At 32.5% G+C, this 9,843-nt stretch overlaps 2 protein-coding genes across 2 annotated transcripts; both read left to right on the top strand.

The window, feature by feature from the left end:
* Positions 1 to 297: 297 nt before the first annotated feature.
* Positions 298 to 923, top strand: LOC124420002 (collagen alpha-1(II) chain-like). The gene is made up of 2 exons (XM_046951449.1): positions 298 to 325; positions 391 to 923. The coding sequence occupies exons 1-2, from the start codon at positions 298 to 300 to the stop codon at positions 921 to 923; spliced, it is 561 nt and encodes a 186-aa protein (XP_046807405.1).
* A 3,321-nt stretch (positions 924 to 4,244) lies between these two features.
* Positions 4,245 to 4,870, top strand: LOC111687594 (collagen alpha-1(II) chain-like). The gene is made up of 2 exons (XM_023450040.2): positions 4,245 to 4,272; positions 4,338 to 4,870. The coding sequence occupies exons 1-2, from the start codon at positions 4,245 to 4,247 to the stop codon at positions 4,868 to 4,870; spliced, it is 561 nt and encodes a 186-aa protein (XP_023305808.2).
* The last annotated feature ends 4,973 nt before the right edge of the window (positions 4,871 to 9,843 follow it).

The following is a 9,843-nucleotide window of genomic DNA, read 5'->3' as shown; positions in this document are numbered from 1 at the left end:
TGAAATATTAAAAGAAACTATAATTTTTACTTAAACCAACCAGAGTTTTTATATGTTTTTAAACATTTAATTTCAATACTAAATAAAATTTGCTAACAGATCTTTATCTTCTCCAAGAATCTTTCAATAAACTATCAAGTTCATTGCCTATTACTTTCTTTAGTTTGAAAAACAATTAACTTAATTTAACGATCAATGATATCGATCTTAAGAATTAACTTAGAATTTTGTAAAATATCCAAGTTACTATAAATTAAGTAATTTAAAAAAATTTCAGTTAGTTCGTTTTAAGCAACAATGAAGTTAGCAGTTATAGTAATAATTGGTAATTTTTTAAAGAATTAAAAAGTATTGAGAATGATATATTAATCTAATCATTTGATTTCTAAGGTTTTTGTGGCTTTGCTTTAACTCCGGCCCAAATATACACCCAAGTAGGACCTCCTGGTCCACCAGGACCACCAGGCCCTAGCGGCTTGCCTGGCCCAAAAGGTGAAATGGGTGATAGAGGACCAGAGGGTAGACAGGGAAATCCAGGTTCTCGGGGTCCTACTGGTAGACGTGGTAAAACTGGTCCTCCTGGTCTCATAGGTCCTCCTGGTACTCCAGGCATAAGAGGTCCTCGCGGTTATGATGGTGAACGTGGTCCTGAAGGCCCAGCTGGTCCTATGGGTCCCATTGGTCCCGCAGGTCCGCCTGGACCAGCTGCACCACCTGCTGCCCCAGCGCCTACAGCTCCTACTGCTCCAGCCCCAGCTCCCGCTCCGGCACCTGCCCCCGCACCTGCCCCAGCACCCGCTCCTGCTGGTAGAATTGGCATAGATGACTTCCGCAGACGCAATCGTTTTCGTCTACGTGATAATGCTGCAGACGACGATGACGATTATGAACATTATAATCGTCGACCAATATATGATTTGTAAAAGTGAAGCTCTGTAAATTTGAAAATAAATCTAAAAACATTACTTAACATTTAAACTTTTGTATTCTGAAATTAACGTCAGTGTCCTGACTAAATCTTTATTAAATTAAAGATTTTTCTATTTTGTTTCTTAGAGTTGTTTGTCAGGAAAAAGTTTTTCCTTTTAGCAATTAAAATTCATAAGTTTTTCTATTGTTTTGTCTATTTAGATTTCTTGTTGTGTTTTTAGTTTATTGTTTTCGCTGTAAATTTTTTTGAGGAATGAAAGAAGTTACACGAGGAAAATGTTTCAATTCCTAAGTAAATTAGTTAATTAGTTACTTAGTTAGTTAATTAGTTAGTTAGTTAGTTAGTTAGTTAGTTAGTTAGTTAGTTAGTTAGTTAGTTAGTTAGTTAGTTAGTTAGTTAGCTAGTTTAGTTCAGTTCAGTTCAGTTCTAGTTCTAGTTCAGTTCTAGTTCAGTTCTAGTTCAGTTCTAGTTCAGTTCTAGTTCAGTTCTAGTTCAGTTCTAGTTCAGTTCTAGTTCAGTTCTAGTTCAGTTCTAGTTCAGTTCTAGTTCAGTTCTAGTTCAGTTCTAGTTCAGTTCTAGTTCAGTTCTAGTTCAGTTCTAGTTCAGTTCTAGTTCAGTTCTAGTTCAGTTCTAGTTCAGTTCTAGTTCAGTTCTAGTTCAGTTCAGTTCTAGTTCTAGTTCAGTTCTAGTTCAGTTCTAGTTCAGTTCTAGTTCAGTTCTAGTTCAGTTCTAGTTCAGTTCTAGTTCAGTTCTAGTTCAGTTCTAGTTCAGTTCTAGTTCAGTTCTAGTTCAGTTCTAGTTCAGTTCTAGTTCAGTTCTAGTTCAGTTCTAGTTCAGTTCTAGTTCAGTTCTAGTCTCTAGCCAGACTATAGTCTGTACTATAGCCTACAGTCTGTCTAGACTATAGTCTAGACTATAGTCTGTACTCTAGCTAGACTATAGTCTGTACTCTAGCCAGACAATAGTCTGTACTCTAGCCAGACTTTAGTCTGTACTCTAGCCAGACTATAGTCTGGCTAACTAGACTAAAGTCTGCACTCTTGCCAGACTATTGCCTGTACTCTAGCCAGACTATAGTCTGTACTCTAGCCAGACTATAGTCCGTACTCTAGCCAGACTATAGTCCGTACTCCAGCCAGACTATAGTCTGTGCTCCAGGCAGACTATAGTCTGTACTCTAGGCAGACTATAGTCTGTACTCTAGCCAGACTATAGTCTGTACTCTGGCCAGACTATATTCTATACTCTAGCCAGACTATAGTCTATACTCTAGCCAGACTATAGTCTATACTCTAGCCAGACTATAGTCTATACTCTAGCCAGACTATAGTCTGTACTCTATCCAGACTATAATCTGTACTCTATCCAGACTATAATCTGTACTCTTGCCAGACTATAGTCTATACTCTAGCGAGACTATAGTCTGTACTCTTGCCAGACTATAGTCTGTACTCTAGCCAGATTATAGTCTGTACTCTAGCCAGACTATAGTCTGTACTCTAGCCAGACTATAGTCTGTACTCTAGCCAGACTATAGTCTATAGTTTGTTGGTTCTATATATTCCCTACCAAAACATTTATATAAAATTGACAAATACTTCCACAAAGAAACCCAGTGATAGTCACTCACACACACACCCACATATAACCATTTAACGACTTAATCGTCAATCAGGTGTTTTTGCAACATTATTGGCAACAATAATATTCCAAAAAAAAAAAAATCCGGTTATTGGCCTATTCAGCAAACAAGTAAATGATAACAATTACAGTAACAACCAAAGAACACACTCAAAGCAATATAGAAAACAAAATCGTTAAAAATCAACGTAAATTTTTGGCGCGTGTTCAAAATTTTATGTAAAAAAAAAAACTGTTTTTTTTCTCATCACATTCTTTCATTAGTTTGTTGCTTGCTGTGTTACGAATACTTTTTATTCAACTGACACGTCAATGGGGTGTATCCGTCTATTGAAAAAAGGTGGAATAAGCGAACAAATAGGATATGAGTCGTTTAAAACACTTGTTACAACAGGATGTGCTTGTAAGTTGCATGTAATATTACATCAACAACAGCATGTAGGTAGTTGTTGTAGTTGGTGGCAAGAATGGGGAAAAATATATATAAACACAATAATCGATTGAAATTATTAAGTGTTTTTGTAAAGTGGAAAAAAATGAATAAACTGTTAAGAGCCATAATTTTATGAAACGTGGAGGAAAAACTAACAACAAAGATAAAGGATTTTTGGAAAAAAATTAAAAAAAATTATAAAATTTATTTTATTTTATTAACTTTTGTCGTTTCCTTTCCAAATACAATACAATTTATTTCTTTTTCCTAAAATCATCATCATAATCATCATCTTCATCATCCTCCTCCCTTAAGCGAAGCATTCCAGATTCTTCATTTGCATCATAATCGGGTAAATCAATAGCAATACCATCATCTAAAGAACGTGCTGCAGCAGCTGGAGGTCCCGGGGGACCAGGTGGACCCACGGGACCTACAGGTCCTGGTGGTCCGGCAGGTCCACGTTCACCTGGATAACCACGTCTACCTCGACGACCTGGTGGTCCAATGGGACCAGGAATACCAGTACGACCGGGAGAACCTCTTTGACCCTGAGGTCCAGAAGGTCCTGTACGTCCGGGGAGACCTTCAGGACCTTTATCACCTTTAGGACCCTGAGCACCAGGTAAACCAGCAGGTCCTGGTGGACCAGGAGGACCTGGTTGGCAGATACATTGACTTTGTGGTAAAATAACTGCTGCCGATTGTTGACGATGTCCTAGTAAAGCTCTCTGTTCTCCCAGATCGCTATAGCGTTTGGCCGATGCGCAAAGCACAAGGGCTAAAAAAGCTAATATAATAAGAGAATTTAATAAAGATTAAGTTACTATAACTAATTGTTAACTAGTGACAATTTATTAGGATAAATATTTTGTTATTTGTTCTAATAAATATTTAGAAAATTACCCAAAATCTTTGAAGATGATTTTAATGTTTTCATGGTGAAATATTAAAAGAAACTATAATTTTTACTTAAACCAACCAGAGTTTTTATATGTTTTTAAACATTTAATTTCAATACTAAATAAAATTTGCTAACAGATCTTTATCTTCTCCAAGAATCTTTCAATAAACTATCAAGTTCATTGCCTATTACTTTCTTTAGTTTGAAAAACAATTAACTTAATTTAACGATCAATGATATCGATCTTAAGAATTAACTTAGAATTTTGTAAAATATCCAAGTTACTATAAATTAAGTAATTTAAAAAAATTTCAGTTAGTTCGTTTTAAGCAACAATGAAGTTAGCAGTTATAGTAATAATTGGTAATTTTTTAAAGAATTAAAAAGTATTGAGAATGATATATTAATCTAATCATTTGATTTCTAAGGTTTTTGTGGCTTTGCTTTAACTCCGGCCCAAATATACACCCAAGTAGGACCTCCTGGTCCACCAGGACCACCAGGCCCTAGCGGCTTGCCTGGCCCAAAAGGTGAAATGGGTGATAGAGGACCAGAGGGTAGACAGGGAAATCCAGGTTCTCGGGGTCCTACTGGTAGACGTGGTAAAACTGGTCCTCCTGGTCTCATAGGTCCTCCTGGTACTCCAGGCATAAGAGGTCCTCGCGGTTATGATGGTGAACGTGGTCCTGAAGGCCCAGCTGGTCCTATGGGTCCCATTGGTCCCGCAGGTCCGCCTGGACCAGCTGCACCACCTGCTGCCCCAGCGCCTACAGCTCCTACTGCTCCAGCCCCAGCTCCCGCTCCGGCACCTGCCCCCGCACCTGCCCCAGCACCCGCTCCTGCTGGTAGAATTGGCATAGATGACTTCCGCAGACGCAATCGTTTTCGTCTACGTGATAATGCTGCAGACGACGATGACGATTATGAACATTATAATCGTCGACCAATATATGATTTGTAAAAGTGAAGCTCTGTAAATTTGAAAATAAATCTAAAAACATTACTTAACATTTAAACTTTTGTATTCTGAAATTAACGTCAGTGTCCTGACTAAATCTTTATTAAATTAAAGATTTTTCTATTTTGTTTCTTAGAGTTGTTTGTCAGGAAAAAGTTTTTCCTTTTAGCAATTAAAATTCATAAGTTTTTCTATTGTTTTGTCTATTTAGATTTCTTGTTGTGTTTTTAGTTTATTGTTTTCGCTGTAAATTTTTTTGAGGAATGAAAGAAGTTACACGAGGAAAATGTTTCAATTCCTAAGTAAATTAGTTAATTAGTTACTTAGTTAGTTAATTAGTTAGTTAGTTAGTTAGTTAGTTAGTTAGTTAGTTAGTTAGTTAGTTAGTTAGTTAGTTAGTTAGTTAGCTAGTTTAGTTCAGTTCAGTTCAGTTCTAGTTCTAGTTCAGTTCTAGTTCAGTTCTAGTTCAGTTCTAGTTCAGTTCTAGTTCAGTTCTAGTTCAGTTCTAGTTCAGTTCTAGTTCAGTTCTAGTTCAGTTTTAGTTCAGTTCTAGTTCAGTTCTAGTTCAGTTCTAGTTCAGTTCTAGTTCAGTTCTAGTTCAGTTCTAGTTCAGTTGTAGTTCAGATCTAGTTCAGTTCTAATATAGTTCTAGTGCACTTCTAGTTCAGTTCTAGTTCAATTCTAGTTCAGTTCTAGTTCAGTTCTAGTTCAATTCTAGTTTAGTTCTAGTTCAGTTCTATTTCAGTTCTAGTTCAGTTAATTAAAAAGTCTATAGAAAAAGTAAAATTCCTTCGTTCACATTCTTTCTGAACAAAGAGTTCATTTGTCTGTTATACATATGTATGTATGTGTAATAGATAGATACACATATAAATTCTTATGTGTGTAGTGCTTTTCTATATGTGTGTAAAACATTTATTTAAATTTCATTTCCTCGTTTTGTGTTTCAGCCGCTATGTAAGGATTCATTTGTTTGTTTGTTAATTTTTGTTAATTAAGTATGAAAATAATTTTATGCAAATTAAATGTTTTAATTTTCTGTTACTAATTGCCATGTTGTTGTCATCGTTGTTTTTTGCTTTTGTTGTTGGTTTTTATTGTCATATTAAATAATTAAATAAAATTTACACAATTTATTATAAAACTTGTCACATATTTATATTGTGATTTAAAATAGCAAAGAGATATTAATTGTTTACTCTAGGGCATAGAAATTAAATTTCTGGAATATTTATTTGTTCTCTGTGTGCGTGTGTATGTGTGTGTGTTTTAAATAAATTAAGTAAATAATTTTAATTGCAGCTGTAATTAAACGAGGACTGAAATATTTGCGAAATTTACTAGAGGAAAATGTTGCTATTAAAGGTTTATTATATTTAGGTTTTGGTAGAGATGGTTAAGAAGTTCACAATGGTTAACTCTTTGTTTTTTAAAAGTAGTTAAGTACTTTTAAGGATTTACTTTAGTAAAGTGTAGCTATCTTGCTGCTTACAGTTCACTATTTGCGACTAATTCTGTTGACAATTTTTTCTTTATATTAATACTTTACTTTAGCAGTTCAGTTCTAGTTCAGTTCTAGCTCAGTTCTAGTTCAGTTCTAGTTCAATTCTAGTTCAGTTCTAGTTCAGTTCTAGTTAAGTTCTAGTTAAGTTCTAGTTAAGTTCTAGTTCAGTTCTAGTTCAGTTCTAGTTCAGTTCTAGTTCAGTTCTAGTTCAGTTCTAGTTCAGTTCTAGTTCAGTTCTAGTTCAGTTCTAGTTCAGTTCTAGTTCAGTTCTAGTTCAGTTCTAGTTCAGTTCTAGTTCAGTTCTAGTTCAGTTCTAGTTCAGTTCTAGTTTATTTCTAGTTCAGTTCTAGTTGAAATCTAGTTCAGTTCTGTTTATAAAACAGAACTGAACTGATTGTAAACTGTTTATATTTACAATGTACTATAGTATACAGCATCTATTAACTCTGTATTACATAAATCAACTTTTAGTATTTCTTTACTGTGGTAAACTATGTATATTGATAGTTTACTATAACAAATTTTTATAGTAAATTGTTTCTTTTATTGTTCCCTTCAATTAACTGGTCTTCTTGTCTTTTTATTATGGTAAACCGCTACCTCTAACAATTTACTATAGCATTTTATTTGTAAAGAACAGTAGTAAACTGTCTTTATTGATAATTTACTACAGTAAATAGTCAGTTAACACTAAACTATAGACATCTACTTCTGGTGTTTATTTATCATAATAAACCATTCATGTTGGTAGTTTACTATAGCAAATTAGTATAATAAAAAATTTATTTGGTATTTCTCTACAGTTAACTTTTCCGGTTGACTTCTTGCTATTGTAAACTGCTACTTTTGACAGTTTACTATAGCACTTTATTTAAAAATATTGTAAAGAATTTATAAATTCATACTTGCTATTGTAAACTGTTTTTATTGAAAATTTACTATAGTAAATAGTTTCAGGTAACACTAAACTATAGACATCTACTTCTGGTGTTTGTTTATCATAATAAACTTCTCATGTTGATAGTTTACTGTAGGAAATTACTATAGTAAACATTTTTTTTGGTACTTCCCTACAGTTAACTTTTTCGGTTGACTTTTTGCTACGGTAAACTGCTACTTTTTACAGTTTACTACAGCTTTTTAATTAAAAATAATCAAAAGAATTTATATATTCATATTTGCTATTGTAAACTGTTTTTGTTGACAATTTACTATAGTAAACAGTTTCAGATAACACTGTACTATCTACCTCTACTTCTAGTGTTTCTTAACTATAGTAAACCATTCATATTGATAGTTTACTATAGCAATTTACTATAGTAAACTGTTTCTTTAAAAGGCAGCTTTATCGTTTGACCGTGTACTATGGTAAACTGCTACTTTTGTCTGTTTACTATAGCACCTTATGTAAAAAAAATTATTTCCTTGAAATGTTTACTTAATAAAATTGTTTTTTCTTTTAATTTTCGTATAAAGTTGTTTGCATGCTTGTAAATATTCATAAGAAATTTCTTTTTTGATGTCTTTAAGGTAGTTAATTTAATGATTTTGACATGATTTCCTAAAAACATGATATGTATATTTAAAATGTATAAAATTCTTGATAAGAAACATGTATGCAAATATACAGGCGCCTGGAGTATTGGCATCATGTTAAAGGTCGTAAAATAGCTACTACTTAACTACTACCTGTGAGCTTTTAATGGCTAATAATATTTTAAGTTAATTTGTTTTATTTTAAATATGTTTAATTTCTTTTCAAATTTCAAAGCTTTTTTATTTATTTAACATAAAAAAACAAAAGCAAAATGCTTTAGGGCTAGCTAACTAAAAGTTCTGTTAATAATATAAGAAAAAATACTTATACAATCTGTTTTTTTGTTAATTAAATTAAAGCTAAAAAATACTTATTTACTACAGGCTAAATTACTTTTTTCCCAAATCTTCCCTTAAAGAAAAGATCGACAAAAGAAATTCTGGAAAAAATTAACATAAAAATGTTTAAATCCAATAAAATCCAGCACCTTGAACATTCATTATATCACTTTGTTTGTAAATAACACAGACGACTTACAGAATACTACTTGTGACAAGTGCTTTGGGAGAGATTATCCTGACCAAACAAAAAATAGAAAAAGGCAACAAAAAATTCCCTATTTAATACTACCAAACAAAATAAGTAAAAGCAAACTGTAATGAAAAGAAATTAAATTAAATTATGCATTAAGAAACAATCAAACCTACAACCAAACTCCCCTCTCACACAAAAACAGAAAACAAATAAAGAAAAATCCCTAAAGCTTGAAATTGTCTAATTGAGGCAGCATTTGAATTCCTACTAAATAACTAACTAAGGATTACATAAATTAAGCAATTGACATATTTTATAAATATGGCGGAAATAAATGTATAAATTACTCATCAAGACTGTCGAATCTCTACAGCCAATTTAAAAAAATTCTTAAGAAAATTATACTGCTCATATTTTATAGTGAAAATGAGCAGCAACATACTGCTGTATATGACATAAATTAATATGCTGAATTTTTAAAATTATGAATTATTCTTTTTGTGAAAAAAAAACGTACAAAAAGATTTCACTTATATGTAAATTTGTAGGCGAACAAAAAAAATGTATATAGAAAAATTAAATTATTTTTTCTAGAAAAAAGAAGCATAGGAAAACATGCATTTTTAAATAAGTGATTCATTAAAATTACCATGACAATTGAATTTCAACACACAAATGTCTTAAGCATTTTATATGCTTAAAGTAAACCTAAGGAAAATACGACAATAGAAAGAGCTATAGAGACAGAGAATAAAAACAGTTTATTATAGAAAATTCACAAAAATACCAGTACAAAATCCATTCTAAAGTCTCGTCTAAAGACTAGACTAAAATTTAGTATATAGTCATGTCTATAGTCTAAAGACAATAACCAGAATACAGAGTCCACTATATAATCTATGTGTATAGTCTAAAGGCTTGTCAAAGGAAGAGACTAAATTTCATATTCCAGACTAAGTCATATTCCAGTTTTAGTCTACTATATTCTAGTCTATAGTCTAGTCTATAGTCAAGTCTATAGTTTAGTCTATAGTTTAGTCTATAATCTAGTCTATAGTCTAGTCTATAGTGTAGTCTATAGTCTACTCTATAGTCTTGTCTATAGTCTAGTCTATAGTCTAGCCTGTAGTCTAGTTTATAGTCTAGTCTATAGTGTAGTCTATAGTCTATTCTACAGTCTAGTCTATATTCTAGTCTATAGTCTAGTTTATAGTCTAGTCTATATTCTAGTCTATAGTCTAGTTTATAGTCTAGTCTATAGTCAAGTCTATAGTCAAGTCTATAGTCAAGTCTCTAGTCTAGTCTCTAGTCTAGTCTATAGTCTAGTCTATAGTCTAGTCTATAGTCTAGTCTATAGTCTAGTCTATAGTCTAGCCTATAGTCTAGTCTATAGTCTAGTCT

The sequence above is a fragment of the Lucilia cuprina genome, chromosome 5 (assembly GCF_022045245.1).
Source record: "Lucilia cuprina isolate Lc7/37 chromosome 5, ASM2204524v1, whole genome shotgun sequence".
NCBI lineage: Eukaryota > Metazoa > Arthropoda > Insecta > Diptera > Calliphoridae > Lucilia > Lucilia cuprina.
The sequence above is the reverse complement of the archived record's forward strand: the minus strand, read 5'-3'. Positions and strand labels throughout refer to the sequence as shown.